General features: G+C 44.9%; 1 protein-coding gene across 3 annotated transcripts in view; it reads right to left on the reverse strand.

Moving 5' to 3' along the window:
* Positions 1 to 423: 423 nt before the first annotated feature.
* RABL6 (RAB, member RAS oncogene family like 6) overlaps positions 424 to 18243 on the reverse strand; it is a 58450-nt gene continuing 40630 nt past the window's right edge. For all 3 annotated transcript variants that reach the window (XM_083807601.1, XM_083807600.1, XM_083807602.1), the window contains 7 exons: positions 16346 to 16704; positions 14013 to 14175; positions 7968 to 8180; positions 6857 to 7202; positions 4866 to 5037; positions 3148 to 3197; positions 424 to 2540 (listed from right to left, as the gene is read on the reverse strand). In XM_083807601.1, coding sequence (XP_083663727.1) covers positions 2346 to 2540; positions 3148 to 3197; positions 4866 to 5037; positions 6857 to 7202; positions 7968 to 8180; positions 14013 to 14175; positions 16346 to 16704 — 1498 coding nt within the window. In that variant the 3' untranslated portion in view covers positions 424 to 2345. The remainder of the gene's footprint in view (positions 2541 to 3147; positions 3198 to 4865; positions 5038 to 6856; positions 7203 to 7967; positions 8181 to 14012; positions 14176 to 16345; positions 16705 to 18243) is intronic.

The raw sequence follows: 18243 nt of genomic DNA on the forward strand, positions 1-18243 counted from the left end.
ATGAACCTGAGCTGCAGGGAGTGTAAAGGTTCCTACTGGTAGTCAAATCTGGCCCAGGTGAAAAACAAACCAATGCCAACATAAACATTTCTAGGGGGCTCAGCACTTGTTCAACCTTCTGCTAACCCATGAGCTGCGTTCGCAAGGAAGCTGAGCTGAACAAAAATGCCTTCTCCTTTATGTGCTGTGTGAAACAACAGCTCTCTCAGGACAGACCTCAGATTTGGGAAAAAAACTCATGGTTTTTAAGTTCAACTTTTTCTGAATGATTTTTAGTTTAGCACCCCTTTCCACAAAGTGTGAGATCGCAAAAACGTGAGGTCGTGACAGAAGGCTGTCCTTCTGTGAAAGGATCGTGGAGGGACAAGCAGCTCATGGGCCTGGGCAGACACTCCTGCAGTGGAGAAGAAGATGTACAGAGGCAGTTGTACAACAGAGCTTTATAGTCAGAATGGATTGTACCAGGTTTTTTGATGCAAAATGGAACATGACCCAAAATCTTTACAGAACAGAAGCGCTTTCAGGAACACAGCCAGCTGAAGCTTGAACGCCTGCCTACCTTCTCACAAGAGAGGCCACAAACTTTGGTTGCGTCAACTTTTTCCTCTCCAGGCGTGCAAAGTTTGAATTGTCCCATGCGATTTCCCCACAGTGTCACAAGAAATGTAGTAATGTTCAGAGAAATAGCGAATGCTAATGGAAAACAGACCTGAACAATATACTGCTCATGCAGCAAACTCAGTTCATTTTATAGGGAGTTACATGTGCATTTTGGGGGCTGGGGAGAAGAAAAAGAAAAATAGAGCAGATAACTGCCTGCTGTTCAAGACAACTCTGAAGTGGACAATGGATCAAAAGAACACCTTGCTTTATGGGGATGTAGTAGCAAATCCCAGCTTGGATACCACGGTTGACAATTCACAACAAAAAGGGGAGGGAGAACAAAACCAAACCTCAAATCAACCTGGGTGCAACAGGCTAATGGAATGCACAGAACCTGGGGGGAGCTTCACTGTCCGAGCTGCAAAAGGGACCCAGAACCAAAACAGAAGCGGGTATGGAGAACTAACAAACTCCACCAAACATGGTGGTGACTCACTGGGACACAGGCAAGTGTGAACAGCTGGCCTGTAGCGCCTATCCAACTGCAGCCTGCACTGCTGAGGAGGCACCAATCCACAGGTCTAAGTTCAAATCAAAAATTAAAAGACTTCCCAAACTCACGGGATAGGAGGAGGCTCTCCAGTTGGGGCAGGGAAGGGCAGCACGCTGGCTGCTGAGAGGCTTGGCCCAGTAAACACAGCTGCGATATCGACAAATTGGACCAGGAAAGGTCGTCTGAGCTACAGTGGTTGTTCCTCTCAGTGTAGAGAGGCAGCCGGTGCTGTACAGCCTGACTGTAAAATGCCTGAGAAGCAAATGCCTTGCCATGCTAACACTGCTCTGTAGACAGTTCTGAAGCTCTGGATATCTTCATTTCCATGAGAGTCATGTCCCTGAGAGGTACCAAAGGGAGGGGATTCTAGTGTATGCAAATTCAAGGGTGGGAAATGCAGAAAAGCACTGTTTTTTTCCTCTCTTTTTCAAGTTAGCTTTGCACTTTGCATTGTTTTCCCAAACTGCATAGCAGCTTACATGTAGTGTCTGAGACACTGGGGCCACGGAAATCAATGGGGCTTCATGAATTCCAACAGCAGCACCAGTGAGTGCTAATTAAGCTGCTGTGCAGAAAGGTCCCTTTCAAAGGACTCCAAAATCACACACGCTCTCTCTCACTCTGGTCCTGTAGCTGCTGTTTTGTAGAGCTGTATCATAGCATGATCTGCTTGATTTAAAGCATCAGCTGCTGGGTGGAGCAATGGCCAATACCACCTTTCTCATTAAAAAATAGGAAGGATAAAAAGTTAAAGACTTGAGACAGGCGAGCACAATTGCGTTCATGCAGCATGTTTTGTTGCACTCCTCTTAACAAGACAGGAACTTCAGGTGTGCAGGAGTGGCATATAACAGGGGTGGAGCTGGAAGCAGGTCCCTTTCACCCCCCACACCCTGACAGCTACCAAACAGGGCATCTCTGGAAGGAGACAAAATGACAGCCTGGAAGCGGGCCGGGGAACCATGCCCTAAACCTTCCCCTTACTCAAGTACATCTCAGCTGCATTTTCTTTGTGTAACGAACACACCAGAACAGCACACACAGATGTAAAGCTTTTGTTCTGCCAGATCTGTTTCGAGTGAATACATGGCAAAAAGCTTTACACATCTGCATCTGTCCTGGTGTGACTCGTAAGAAAAGATGGAGACAACCACGACAGAAGAGTCCGCTGCATGTACAGGTAGCCAGCCTACAGCTCCTCATAGTCCCCACCTCCTCGTGGCTTGCTCATGCTGGCTCCTCCTCCAAGAAAAGCCTCCAGTTCATCTATCTCATTGTTTTTCTCCTTGCTTCTCTTCTTCTTTTTCTTTTTCTCCTCTTTGCTCTCCTCCTTCTCTTTGCTCTTCTTGTGTTTGCTTTTCTTTTTCACAGACTTCTCCTCTTCCTGCAAAATGAGAAAACTGTAATTAGTAAATCCTCTGAGCATGCCAGTAACCCAGCACATATCGCCCTGAAACTTGGCTCTAATGGGAACCTTACTTAGGGAGAAGCATCTACCACCAAGGCTGGCTGGGACCCTTCTGTGAGTTTGGACAGAAGAGAAGACAGACCATCTGGTTTTTATGTAGCAATGGTCTGTCAGGCAGTTTGTGCCTGACAATACCACATTACTGGACAAGCAGAAATGTCAAAGATGAAGCCTCCTGCAGACTTCCCTCGCTGTCTCTGAGATTAGCTCTGTCTGGGATCTCCCCCTGCTTGGAAAAAGCCATGGGACTGTAACAGACTCCAATCAGCAGAGATGCATTGCTCTAGTTAATCCTACATTTTACAAACTCACACACTGCCTTTTTAAAAGCCAACTGTTCTGGAAGTTTGTTTTTAAGCTGCAAGTGGTTAATGGTCTGCAGAGCCCATGGAGCACAGCTCTGGCTGCAGGATACCAGAATGGAAGGCAGTCCACCCGGTGCACAGAGCACACTGTAGGTAGCTACCCCTTTCCTTGGCTGCTAGACAATACGGCAGATCAACTCTGAGGAATTAAATAGTACCTCTTTGCTTTTCTTCTTCTTCTTCTTTTTCTCCTTAGAAGCATGTTTATCTGTTCAAATAAACAAACAAAAAAAACAATATTGTTTTAAATCACCGCAAACCAGAAGCCATGTGATTCTGCCCTGACCCTATTTCTCAGAACAAAATGCTGTCCTGAAGCCGCATGCAAAGGCAATCCTTATTTCTCAGGACAAACTGTGACCCCTTCGAAACTAACACAGGTTCCAGCACAAGGTCCTAATTTGACTAGATGTAGCTAGCTTAATTATGAGCATTATACCATCTATTTTATTTTGTGTTATGAACACCTGGGTCTTCACTGTATCACAGCCACTGAAGAAACAAATACAGAGACCAGACCTGCAAACTGGTCTAAAGGCCAAACTGGGCACCAGACTATTAATTCCTGAACTGAAGAAGAGCTATGGGGAACAATTTGCCTCTGGCCACTTAATACTTGAAGGCATATGGAAATCCCATTGGAGCAGACTAGCAGGCTAGTACTGGTTGTTCAAGCTGCATATGGAAATTATGTCACCCTGAGGCCACAGTGCCACTGTTGCAGTTCTGCTCTACAGCAGTGGCTATTTTCACTGTATCAAATGAGCCCCAGAGCCCATCACAGTCGAAACATTTGTCCCAGCTTATTGTGGCTGATAGCTCAGCCACTGATTTCAACGCCGAACTTCCACTGACTTTGCACAGACTCCTTGAACAGGAGAGTATTTATTTGGCTTGACACAGGAGGCTTTGTAGCTGCACCACTTTTCGCAAGGTGGTATTTGATACCTATGCAGTCTTCCCCTCAGTTGATACGTAAATGCAAGTCAGCCATGGAGAACCCTAATTGCTGGTCAAGCTCCAACTGACTGGGTTACCGAGGTATGTTTTTGTACTTATCCCAGACAGAGGAGATAGGAGGAACCCACACTGGATTATTAAAAGTGCTAAATGGAAGTTTAATTATTGACCTGGGCCTCTGCAGATACACTTCTACCTATTCCAAGTTGTGCTGCTCAGCAACAAAAAATCACAAGCCAATGAAACCATCACTGCCTGTAATACCTTACTTACACTTCTGTAATAGCTTTTCCATGATAAACCTCACTTAGGTCGCTTCTGTCTCCCCTTAAGTTTTTAACTTTTCATCTTTCTGGGTGACATCAAGGACAGATGCTTTGCAGCAATGCCAAGAGAGCAGAAATCATTTGCACAACTAAAATTTGTTCCCTTAGGGGACTGGGGGAAAATAAAAAGCCCGAGGAGTGCTTAGGTTATAACCAGAAACTCACCCCAACTTTCCCCAAAGTAGAAGAGGAAACTGGCAGGGTATGTCAGAACATTTTGCTCACATTGATCCAAATTCTTGAGGAGGTGGACACTGCAATGCTGAGCATCAGTTCCCAGGCATGCAAAGTTAAACAGGAAGCCTTACAGAAGCAGCTCATGAAAGATGTGCTCCTGCTTCCAGCTGGGACAGAAATAATACATGGCTTATGCCATGGATGAGCCAAGTTCTCCCAACCCCCATGGGGAAAAACATAAAGTTATTTATGTTGTGTTAAACCACATTAAAGACTCACACAGGGCACTGCATGAAGTTGCATGGTATTTTATTTAGTGCAAATTGGTTTGCTTACACCCTGGAACCACTTTGGGAAAAACAGACACCTGAAAAACAAAATCAGCAAGAGTGGAAATGTGGTGTGACCGTTACCTTCTTCACTGCTCTCCTTGGGACCAGTTTCTTCCAAACCCAAACCAAAGAGATCTGAGTCATTTTTCAGTTTAAAGGAGTGGACTGTTGATTTCACAGGCTGGGGTGGCTTTGCCAACGAGGCATCATCATCAGATATTTCAGAGAGATCTTCCCGGACAGGGAATTCATCCTAGAGACAAGAAAAGACCGACAATGCAGACAGGTCTTTCAAACAAAAATCTCTAAATATTTTGTATACAGAGATGTCAGCATGTGCGGAGGAGGGAAGGAAATGGTAGCTGAACTGAGCTGTTATTGCCTGAAAATCAATGACTATGATGCTGTAAGCTCTATCTATTTCTTGCTACGGTAAAATGGCTAGGTAGCATTGATCCTGGAAAGCACACTCTGATAACTTATCATTCATGACACCAAAATCAAATTCATGACATAAAAGGATTAAACGAGACTTTCAACTGTGTTAGCTCAACAGCACCAGCCTTTACTTGCCCTGGTGAAGCACCTCTGTTTTGGGGAAAATCAAATCTAAATAGCTGAAAACAACTCCAGATTTGACAGACAAAACCTTTCCTGTGTAGCTCTGGGGGGTCTAGCACACCAGAGGCAACATGCAGCAGGGCCAAGAAAGCAGTCTGTGTTTGCAGAATAAATCCGTTCATCAAGTCAAAAGGGAATGTGCTCCCAGTGCAAATTTTCGTCTTCAATGTGGGCAGAAACAGAATGCTGCAGAGACTGGATATCACCCCCCAAATCCTCTGCCTCTCTGCACAATGGGAATGGAAATGAAGTTCAATATTCTGTATGTGCAACTAATCTTCAGAATTTGTTAACCTTTTTCTTTAGATCCTCCAAACTGACCATAAACACCCCACTCTGCTGATGATTTAGGCAATGTTCCCCTCCTCCTTGCTTAATGGCGGTGTTTTTACTGCGTCCCCTTACCAGTACACCTCGTACTTGAAAAGCGTTCATAAGTTGTGGGGCATCTCCCTGAGACTGTCGCAACAGCAAGTTCTCTCACAAATCCCATTTCTCATCATCATTTGTTACATGTACCATCACAGTTACAAAAAGTAAACCTACTCCAAATAGTTTTGCTTTTATATTAAGATGCCAGGAAAAGCAGGTACTGAAATGCTAAATGAATGGAAAATTACTTCATAAAAAACAGCAGGACCCATAGCCACAGTGAAAGAAACTGGGACAGCTGTCTTTACTGCAGGTTTCTGGAATGATGCAAACATACAAAACACTCCCAAAAAAAAGCTGGCCTAGACACTTGGGGTACAAGAACAGCAACCGTCCATCCCAAATCATGATTTTCAGTTCCTACAGAGATTGCTCTGCTGGCTGTGAGTGCAGGTCACTGAAATCAGGAGTACCTAGAGTCACAGCAGCAAATTCTTATGAGCACAGAGAAGATGCTTGCATTATCTCCGTCTTTAACACACGACAGGCTAGGGACAGGATGGAAGGGACTCCTGCTCACATACATTACCGACATTTTACAGCTAACCTGGCTGTAATGGAAAGATTGCCCCTCTTCTTGGGTAGATTTTCCTACTTCTGTAAGGAGCTTTGCCAAGCAAATTTGGTATGGCCTTTTGATTGCTGCATTGACTCTAAGGAGCTCACTTGTTCTCTCTCTCTAGCATGCACACGCTTCTACATATTAAACTTCAGGTGAAAATCCACCAGCTTAGTATTTCATACCTTCCATGCTACTTGACTGACCACACTCTGGATTTACTGAGAATAAACAGCACATTAAAATCTGTGAGCACAAACCTTGTTGCTGCATGGCTTCACCAATCACAGCTTTAGTGGGTTTGTGCTTAAATCAATTTCTTCAGGTTGCTTAGCACCTGACTTGCTGTGACTGCTGCTGAGAGACTGGCAGAGCAGATGAAAGCTCTGCTCAGTGAGATGCCTCAACACTTCAAGCTCAGCTCTGCAGCAGTGCACAGTGATTCTAGCATGTTATTTACCATTTTCTTCCTCTGGCTGTCAGATTCCTCACTTTCAAAGTCTGGGTCATCCATAACAAATGAGAGCATTTGAGTAGCTATTGGTCCCTCTTGATCACTGTCAGACTCCTCAGGCTTTTCCTCTTTGACCACTTTCAGTTTGAGAGCATGTCCTTTGCTTTGGGAAGTGGTCTTTGGGGCCTGGACTGCTGCTGGGGTGGTGGCAGCAGCTGGCAGACTAGCGTTGAGCTTGCTGTTGCTGTTTCTTTCAGACACAGAATGTGGAGGTAAACTGTCAGGAGGCTTCAGGTCAGTTGCTTTGGTCAGTACTGCTTCACTCTGTGGTTTCACAGAATTTCTGGAAGACCTGAGAAGAAAAAAACAAGTTGACAGAGCCTGTCCACACCACCATTCTGTGATGCTGTGAAGCAAAGCACGACGACCAATTAATAGCTGAACATGCCTCAAGGGCTTCAGTGTGCATCTCAACAGGAGATGTAAGAGATGTAGCTCATCCTATGTGTGTGTGTATGTGAGTTTGAACACACAGCACTCAGATGGCGAAAGTATTTCTGGCAGTAAGTCAAATGCTGAATGTTCTCATGTCTCTGAGGATGCTGACGTACAGGTGCCTGCACTGGTGGGCCAAATCCAATCATACTACCCACAGCGTATGGTATGTGGAGAATATGATTCAGTTCATCGTTCTCCAGCACAGGATGTGGTGAATGACTTCCACTCCCACTGCAAGACTTGATACCTCTGTCCTCCTCACACTGCTATTAACAGATTTCCATGAGCTCAGTTACAGTCTCTTGTTCAAACTTGAAAAAAAGGCTGGGTCATTCCCAAACAGAAATGTACCAGCGACCAAAGAAACACAGTGCTCAAAAGCACACTACTTAGGTGTGATGCAGCTGTACCAAAAGGACAGCTACTAGTACCACAACCCCCCTCAGAAGGTGCTGCATAAAGCAGTTCCAGCTCAAGTAAATCCAGATTCAACTTAAAGATGAAGGAATGGGCTCCAGAGATACCATGATTCCACACAGCTGCACAGAAGTCAATGGCAAGACTGAGAAGAAGCCCAAGTTTGCCAGCACAATCCCACACTTCAAGATGTGCTTTGTACCTTTTTTTTTCATGTTCTGTGTCAATGTTTTCATCAGGTATGAGTATGACCTTAGAGTCCTTAACCTCTTCCTCCTCCTCACTGGACAGGGTGATGTTCTCGCTGGGCACTCGCTCTGTTGCCAGCATGGGTCTGCTGGGGATTTTGTCATCCAGGTCTAGGTCGTCTTGGAAACCTGCCACCATAGGGTTCCCCCCAGGTGCCTCTCCATCACTGCAAAGTAGACGATGATTAGACACAGCACCCTGAAGACACGGTAGGACAGACATGCCTCCCCTTGAAAGCACAGTGCCACTTGCCATGCTTTTAGAGCCAATTTCAGGCCTACCCTTACCCTGTCCAGGGCTGTCCAGGGCAGCTCTGCTGCTGTCTTCCTGCTGCATGCCCCCAGCCCACAGCCCCGTTCACGGTGGACCTGCTCCTTGTGGGCTACAAGGGTGACACAAGCCCAGTACCAAAACACGTCACAGAAGGATGTGTCACACAGTGGCTTTTACCACTCAAGGCTAAGATGAGTAAGCTTTAACGCTGTAGAGCAGCCTGTTTCTTCAGCAGGGCCTCTATCAGAACATCTCTGGTCCCACATACAAGGATCAGCCAATTGAAGAGTGGGAACCGCCTGCCTCGATCCCCACATCCTGTAATTAAGCCTGATCATATACTGCCACTACTGTGGAAATTCACTTGCAGCTATTAGCTTCTTGGAATGATTTCTGTTTCTCTGGTGCTCCCTGAAGCAGGCAGCCATTCAGACACCATAACCATGCTTTGACATTTCCCAAAATAAATTAACCTAAGGACACACTTTTAGAGCTAAGCATCTGCCAGGCTCCATGAATGCAATACAGTTATGTATTCAGAGTCATCCTGATAGAGCTTCACAGCTGAAATTACCAGCTGAAGGGTTCTTGTCTGGATTTCCCCACGACTCAACAATTTTAATACTTTCTGATGGATTTACTCAGGTCAGGAATATAGATATTTTTCAGTCTCAGCTGATGAACCTTTGCGTTACCTTCCCCCATTCTATTTGCTTTATCTGCAACAGATACTCAGTTCCTTCCTGACAACCTACTGTATATGATACCCACTCCACCGTCCTTTTGACTCGATACGGACTGTACAAACACAGCATTCATTTTTACGCAGAGGCAAAAAAAAAAAAAAAAGGTTATGGTTTGAAACAGATTAGATTTTAGAGTCACGAAAGGAACCACCAAAAACTACAATCCCTAACCTGGCAGATGGTGCCAGCAGCCAGCCAGCACAGAAAGAGACAGTGGAGGCTGCTGTGCTGATGGGGTAAGAAATGCCGAGGCACTAACACAGTCCACCTGACTGTACTACTCACCTGGGCTCTTCTTATGGCCAGTTACTTTTTACATGTTAGTTTTAAAGAATACTGTAGCATTTGTGACAACAGATAGCGTAGCATTTGTGACATAAGGGGCACTAGGCTAATCACAACTAGCACAGTACTTTAAGAGTGACTGCAACTGCTGCTTGTCTGGGTAACAGCATTAAGATCAGGACTAACATCCGTTCCCTCCTGCTTTCCATGTTGAGTCCTGAAATGCACCTCTGCTTTCAGGACTCAGAGCTCAGCTCCCAGCCAAGCAGAGGCAGGCTGCTCGAGAACCCCTTTGTCATTAACACTGCTGCTCTCATACTGAGCCAGAAAGGAGGGACACAGCCTGTCCCACACAAAGGAGAAGAAAAGTGCTGTTCAAAGCAGCCTCCAAGTACCGCACTGGCTGGAGGAATTACAAGTGAGAGATTTCTGAGGTATGTGAAACACTGGCAGTGTTTTCTCTAGAAATGTGCTGCAAAGAAAATGGAATCACACCCTAAAAAATGGCAGCATATTATCTTGAACAAGTGACACTGTATTTCTGTAACATCACCACTCCATCAAGCATAAGAAGCGTAAGACTGTTGCTATTGCCACTGTCCTTCCACTGCACACCATACGCGACTTGCAGCCTCTAAAGCATTCCCAGTTTGAAGAGAACATCTACGTGTGTATGCACACACATGCAAAGTGGGTCATCTCCCTTTGCAGTGAATACGCTGCCTCCATGTATAACTTCCACACAAATCATTAAGCGGCAGCTTAAGAGCAAAGCAAAGAAATGAATATATGTCAGAAAAATCACTGCTGCAGTATAAACAAGGCCTGACAATGCAAAATTAGTACCAGCTTGTAGTCCTGAGATTCCAGCTGGAAGGAAGTCAGAGCATGCAAAAACAAGCACATTGCACCACTCTTGCCAACACCTGACACACTGCCAAGCCTGCGTTAGTGTTGAGCCAACATGTTTGCAGGCACAGGTACCCACCAAAAATGACTATGCTCGCGGAGGTCTGTATGAGTTACTGACCAAAGAGCGCATCAGGGTTTCCTCAGAGCAAGCCCTCCATCATGTGCATGGAACAGCCTCTGGTGATGAAACAAATCCTGCTGCAGTCTCAGCGTATGCTCTCAAACCTCGCTTGACAAGTATCCCACCAGCCCTGCTGTACAGCTAGTGGATCCAGCGCCACCAGGAGCCATCAGAATCCTTTTGCCACATCAGTTTTTGTGGCTACAGATAGAGGAAAAACACGAACTCTAATAAAGCAGATAAGCTGAGGGAATCACATGCCACAGGGTGAGCCTGCATGGCTACATTCCAGGAAATGGGGGTCTTCTAGTGTGCACCAAACAGTGCCCTCAGGTCTCCTTGCTTTGTCTAGCACAACTGGATACCACTATGTATAAAACAGAGGCAATAAAAGCAAAGAACCAATTAGAAGTCCTTCAGATACAAGACATCTAATCAATGCTTATGATAAATGTCTAGTGATATGGAGAAAACTCAACAGGAATCCTGTTAGCATCAGCACAAACTCACTTTCAAATAGACACCTGCAGCTTATCCACGGACCCAGGACAGCCTGAGCCAGCAGGAGGGAAGAGGGCAGTCTGGAGTCAGACTAGCTCCTCTGATGCAGTCACATACACACCGGCTCTGAGTATCAAGCTAAAGAGCAGCAAAGTAAGTTCTGAAGCAGCAAACTGGAATAATTGAACTGCCTTCCTAATCAACTGCTAAGGAAACTGATTTAGTGAGTTCTCTTTACTGCAGGCTGGAGAACCATAAAATGCCATTAAACAAAGTGCAGGACTCCGTTAATCTCTGCAGATCTGCACTGGGATTTAGCTATAAGAACACCAAGAGACATCAGTACATGCTGGAAGTCTGAGCAGCTGTCTGATCGCTGGGCAAGAAGTTCTTTGTTTCAGAGACAAGAGCTCTTTCCTCACTGCTAGCATGCTTCAGAAAAAACATTTTTTCTAACATCACTGCTCTGTGTCAACTCTTGCTCGGTTGTTTAGAGAGCTGTTACGGAATACCGAATGGGAGAAGTTCACATAACATCACTGAAAACAATAACCCTGAATTCCCAATGTAACTAAAATGCATGAGAAATATCAAAATTTACAGCCTCTTTTTGAAGCTTAGAAAGGAAAAGCAAACAAGTTCTTATACATGGAAGCAAGCGCAACACTGAGTTCAGGACACGGTTCAGTTACACACCACCCTGCTTCTAATGACAAGAAGTAACTACCTCTGCTTCATGTACGAAACGCACTGTGCGCTAAGGGCTTCTCCTATGAGCTAACTGCGAGACTCCTGCTTACAGCCAATAAGGAAATACATCTTATTCAGCTAAGAGAAGTAAGTCTAGGAATATTTAAGACAAAGCCCATTTTCCTGCTCTGTCTTGCATGGTTCTTCAGGTTAGGAGATTACACTTGGTCCTAACACACCCATAGGAAATACTGGCAAGCTGTGTAAGCTTAACACTCAGATCTCTGCTTTAAAACATTCAGGAAACATGAATGCATCTCTCTAGAACGTTCTTAGGCTTTGTTCCTCACTCAGATTCAAGGGGGATGCAACTTCTAGTACGTCTGTTTTTTAAAATCAATGACATCTCTATTAGGTTTCAGCAGTTTCACAGAACTGTTGTGTTCTTTAGGTCCAAGATAAATATCTGCAGCAGCAGATTTTGTTGCAACTACAATAATCTACTTATTGCAGTAGAGGCTAATTATTAGAGATGGTGCTTACAGAACTCTTATGCTGCTCCTGGGCACCATGGGGTTGTAACTGGGATCCTCAATCAAATCTGTTATTGCAGGTGATGGACAGAATCACATAGCACAGCTCTGAATTTCAGCATGCCTGGTTTATTGTGGTAGGCCCTTTTCGGCAAGAAACAGAACGTAAAATCACCAGACAACCAAGAAAACTGTGCAAACTACATAAGAAATCAGAGCAAGACATGGATGCCATGCTGCAGAGGAGTATCAAGCACCTGAATTCTCAGGGATGCGCTGCAAGGTCTTCTCCCAGGGAAACAGAGCTATTCTAACAGTAGATGATTACCACCGTTCCCCAAAAGATGAAACTGTGACTGAGTGTCCTCTCTGTGCCCAGTGGAAGCCCAAAGGTATCTCTCTTTTTGCCCCAACCAGCTTGTATGCCTGGAAGGCTACCAAGACTGGGGACAGAACACAGAAGGGCTTCATAACAGATGAGAATGTGACAACCCTACAGGCAAGGAGCAGAGCTCATTACACAACTGCTTGAGACGTTTGGATTTTATACACCTATTTGCTTCCAATAACTGACGCTTATTAGAAGAGAAGCCTGTGCTAAAGATCCAGCGTCCTTCCCACAGCAAGAACTGCGGCTAAGGGCACTCCAGGACCCAGTCCTTCAGCAAACCCCAGGAAGGTCAGGCTTGGCTCTCCTGACATCTCTTTGTTAAACACAAAAATAATCCAGCCTGGCCACAGCTGCAAGCAAGACACTTCGTAGGCCAGCATGTTTCTAGCAACTACTGTTTTTTTCTTATTTTCCTTTTTTTAAAATTTTAAATAAAAAACATCTATGCGTTCTACTGTCATAAGGGATGGTGATTCAGGCTGACCTGCATTAGGCAGGCACTGAGCTTCACACACAGCACTGATTTCAAGTTGTTGTGGTTGAACCGAAGAACACTGAATCATAACAAAGATGTCAAGAGATGCAGAATCCACATTCACAGACAAGCTGTATAAGTGTTTAATTACTCTCCTAGTTAATCCAGTGGTGATGACAAGAGGCAGCAGGCATAGACTATTCTAAGCAGATGGATACAGAGCCTGAGAGTACTCTTGGGTCACCTCTCAAATGACAGCCTGCTTTCAGACAGCCTTGCTGAACATCCTCTTGTCAGAGCAGCTTGGTATATCACAATCCCTTTCCTAGATAAAAAAAATGAAATCCAGGAGAAAAAATAATAATAAAAAATAATAATAATAAAAAAAGAAAATCCAGCCTCCATAAGCTCAGCTCTATCCCATTTGAAGGATACTGGGAAGGGACATTAGAAATGGACAGAGGAACAAGAAGGCCTTCCCTAAGACTTTTCTGGAATCTGCAGGCAAGCATGCAGAGACATTTCCAAAGGAGCACAATCATCTCCATCCTTCCTTCCAGAATCCCACTGAGCCATGGAGTGCCCCCAAGGGTCCTCCAAAAACCACAGTCCTCCTCATAATGCCTCCAAAATGGCAGTATCAGGCCATGAAGGAACCTGTCCATTCTTCGGGCCTCTGCAGCGGCAAGTTATTCAATAGGCAAAACAGGAGAATCCTGCAAAGTGCGTCAAGTGCCGTAAGGAAAATACCTCAAACGTTTCATCACATTGGTTAGAAGGGAAAACCCTTCCTAATACAAAGCAACCCATTGGTTTATCACTGCTCACGAAAGGAAGACAACAAAACCAGGAAGGTGATAACTAGCTTTTACTGCCCTTCCCCTGCTTCCCAGGAAGTAGTGTGTATCATTAAAAGGGAGACAGTAACAGACAGAAAGGAATAGGGGCAGCTAATTGCTCTGCAGTCCCTTTCTGAACAGCTGTACTGGGTTAGCTAGGCCTGAGCAATTATTCAGATTGCACATCCTGGTACATCCCTGTCTTGCTCTTGCTCCACCCTCTTTCCCTTACCTTTCACTATCGATACGGTGTTTGGTCTGTAGTTTCCCTTTGTCCTTCTGTGGAACTGAGTCTTCTAGAAAGCTGTGATCCAGGCTGTCGTCAGGAACAAAGTCCTCCACACTCTGTACTTTTGTAGGGGCTTCAGGACGGGGAGGAGGAGTAGCAGCAGCATCTGTATTAGCAACAGTAGTTGTAAAACACTGAGTTCACCATGAGCAAGACATAAATTTGATTTTTACACACCTATCCTGTCCAGGGCCCCTTTAGCACACAGATAACAGCCACAAAGCAGGACCTCAGCTATGCAGCAAGGGAAGAGGAAAGCTATGAACAGGATACAGAAACCAGTCCAGAATCTCACATGAAGTCATTCACAGACCTCGTGCAGCCACTGTGGTTTACAAAGCACAAGGTTGATCCAGCCTCCTAGATGAGTCTGAAAATCTCTTTAAAATGGTAGCTGATTCTGCTGTACAGTGAATACCACAACTGACTATACCACAACCACATTTTTGTACTTAAACTGTATGCATCACTCCTGTGTTATGTCCCTTCATTATTCTTTCACCTTTTCCAGACTGTTCAGTTCACTCATTCACTTCCTCTTGCTTTTTAAACTTCTATCTGTCAAAGGCAGGATTGTTTGTACTGTGCTTTCAAATGCCCTATGTTACCAAAAGCTCAAGAGCTACTGCAAATAAAGATTTGCTTTAACACAAATTATGTGTGGAGACACCTTTACCTATTGTCAAGGTATCAGGATGAAAGACACTTGAAGTCTAGAGAGATTAATATTTTCAGATTCACAGTATTAAACCTTTTTCTTCTGCTTGGACTGCACTTCACACCTAGACTCTTTTGGGTGAGCAAGCTTTCTATATGAATATAGATTTTGCCCTAATAGCACAGCTTTCAGTTTACTTCTGCATACGAACAGCAGCGTTACTAATGTCACTGAGCGTCTTTGGTGTAAGAAAAAACATGGCCAAAAGAATTACTGCCACAAGACTTCAATGGAAAGGTTAAATAACAGCTCCCACAGAAAACACCAAGTATTACTTTCTGATAGTGATTTTCAACTGCTTTCCAATTAGCTAGTCCCTAGGCAGGTTCCAGTAGAGGTGCAGACCCTTGGCACACTACATAAATACAACAACAACAGATCAATTTTTCCTTGCTGCCTTTTGCAACCCTCCTAAAAAGCACTCCAGAGATCCCAGGACTGCAGGCCACAAGCCTAAAGAGGTCTTGAGCCAGATTTGGTAGTAGACCACTAGTCTTTTTTATACATATCAATATGACCAATTTTTTTTGCCAACAAGGCATTTCTAACATTTTCTCCTCTTTTATTGTTTGTTTGTTTGTGGATAGGAAGAGTCACAAACAAACTGGAATGGGTGTACTGTGTCATACCTGGTAACAGATTCAGGATGCAGAACATTGTGTACAAATCTAAAACTGAAAGATTTCAACATCTGAAACTGCAAACCATATTCCCAGCACCTCCTCCTTTCTTTCTGTGGGTGTCTTGAGAGCACTGTGAGCTCTAGGGATTGACAGTTTGAGAGGGAAGGTATTTCCAAAGGGTGATTCAAACCATGTCACACTAATAATTTTTAGGCAGTGCCAGCTCTGCAACTCCAGTCAGCTTCACAAACAAAGTGAATGTGACAGCCAAATTAAGGTCCAGATCAGTAAAAATGAATGCAGCAAACCTCTCAATGCTTCTGCCCTGCAACTTCATCTAGCCAGGGTTTGGACCGAATGCTGTGCCACTCTGCTCCATTGTTTACTAGTGCTAAGGAAGAAATCAAGGCGGGCTGCTCTCCTCCTCAGACCATCTTCAAAGGAGCTTATTTCCCCGGAGGGGAATCCATTGCAGAGCCTGGACTTACGTGATCATTTCTGGCTGAATAACCTTTAAAACCAGCACTCTGCTGCTTTCTGTTAACACGCAGGAGCCCCTCTGAGCTGCCAGACTTTTGTGAAGACAGTGCTTCAAATAGCTTCTCTAATGATTTTTCTTGCTATTCAAGAGGCGTATGTGCTCCTGCTAAGAAGCTGACAGTTATTTTATTAGTGTCCCCTGGGTGCTTAGTACCTTCCTCGTGAGGCACACTACAGCCCCTGTCCAGCTGGCTGGACAGTCCCTGTCCAAGTCCAACACAGAGACAAACAAAACGCCAATCAGGAGGAAAGAAGCAAGTGCCCATGTAGCTCTCCTTGGACGTGCTGCACACAAACAGGGCCTGGGTTTCTCCGACAACTGTCTGCTTGGCCTCTCACTGCGGAAAGGCAGAAAACAGAGAAACACCCATGGGTGACACCCTGTCTAGACCTACCTGGCTGGGGAGGAGAGGGGTCTGGCGCAGGAGATGTCCCAAACAGACGTGAAATGATGCTGCGCTTCGGAGGTGGGGCTGCAGCTGGAGGTGCTGGGGAGGTGGTAGCTGGCAGAGGCGTATGCGGCTGCTGAGCCTCAGGTGCAGGCACTGGTGAAAAAGATGAGGGGGGCTCAGGAGAGATGGCAGAGCTTGTGGAAAGCGGCTGTGGTGGCTGTGGGGTGCCAGGGCTGGAACTGCCTGTCGATGTGGAACTTGGAGGTACTATGGGTGACTGGGAACCAGAGGAAGGGCTTTGCCCATTAGTTGTCGGTGGTGACGTGTGTCCTCGACTTCGGGCTTCCATCATTTCAAGGAAGCTGCAGGAAGATAAATTACAAATTTAAGTAATGGAGAAGATATGCTCAACAGAGTACAGTGCTGTGCTGCTTTGGCTACACGCTGAGCTGGGAGGGTACAGGCCTGCTTTCAGAGCTGCCACAACTCCCTGGGTCATGATAAATCTGTTTCACCCAGGTGTGCTAAAGTCACAGGATCTGCATGATGGTGTGGAGAATCCCAACCTGTTTTGCACTGCAGGATGAAACCTACATTTGTAACGCTGCTGGGAACTCCCTGGATAGATAGACTATAATAACGTGCCAGGGCTTGAAACTCAGCCTTAAGTCAGTACTTGGACATATGTCTCTAAGGGAGTAAGTGCTACGGGAATGGCACATTTCTGTATTCTGCAGAAGAGATCAAAGTGTTCAGGAAATCTTAAATACTATGAAAACCTCTTCTTTCAGCCAAGAATGGATTTGTGAGGAGAACCCTTGAATTAAAAAAAAAAAAAAACAAGAGCTATCCAGAGGCTCAGAGGACTGACTGCAATTATTCTCACGACATGCAGATATATGTGCAGTCTCTCCCCTTGTACACACACACCATGTGTGGGAGCCATTTGAACCAAGCAGCAGATGCTCTGAAGCAAACTGCGGTCCTGGCTGGATTCCTGACTCAAAGAGCGTTAAAGCCTGTACCGTCAGAAAGGGTGAAACGCTCCCTCCTTTTGAAAAAATGAAACCAAGTCTGATCCTGCTGCAGCCTCCTTCTGCAGCCCATTTGGCTAACAGTCTTTTCATAAGCTTGATGAAATGAAAAGGCTTTTTCTACAGAATGGTCTCAAAGTAAGATCTGTTACATGTAGCACATCAAAGATACACAGATAGGATACCTGAAGTGTATCATGTATAAAATCTAGCAAATGTCATGGTCTTGCTTCCTTTCAATAAGCCTAATAAACTCATGTGCACAGAGGCTCTAGGTCCAACTGCTTCTGCAAGACAGATTTGGTTGTGCTCCAGGCAATGAATACGTTGAAATGGAGGCTGCTCTCCAATATAGAGCACGACCTTGTCCTGCAGGGAGTTCAGACAGACAGACACCTTCACTGGAATGATTTCTAAGCAGAAGCAAACATCGTGGGCTAAAAGATTCTACAACTTCCTTGAGATACCATTTTCTATTTTAAGGAACAACCCAATACGTGTTTATGAAACAAATTAATATACTTTGTGACCACAGGATGTCCGGAGCCCTAGTGAAAAACCCCAGGAAGCTGCTAGTTAAAACGGAAAAACTAGCTAAAGAGAGGATAAAGGGCAGCACTAAGAAGTGGTATTTGATAGGAAAGAAATCCTTGGTAGAGTTCCTCAAGAGTTAGCCTTGAGACGTATTTTAGTATTTCAGTAAGTGGTACAAGGACCACAGATATGTTCATGAAGTTGCAAGTAGGAGTTCATCAACACAGAAGACAGGGACAAAATACAGAAAGAATTGGATGACTGTGCAACGCAGAAACGTGACGGAATTCAGCAATGCAAAGGAAATAGTCATCTGCTCAAAGGCTAGGGAAC

Source organism: Anser anser (genome assembly GCF_964211835.1).
Source record: "Anser anser genome assembly, chromosome: 21".
Classification (NCBI taxonomy): domain Eukaryota; kingdom Metazoa; phylum Chordata; class Aves; order Anseriformes; family Anatidae; genus Anser; species Anser anser.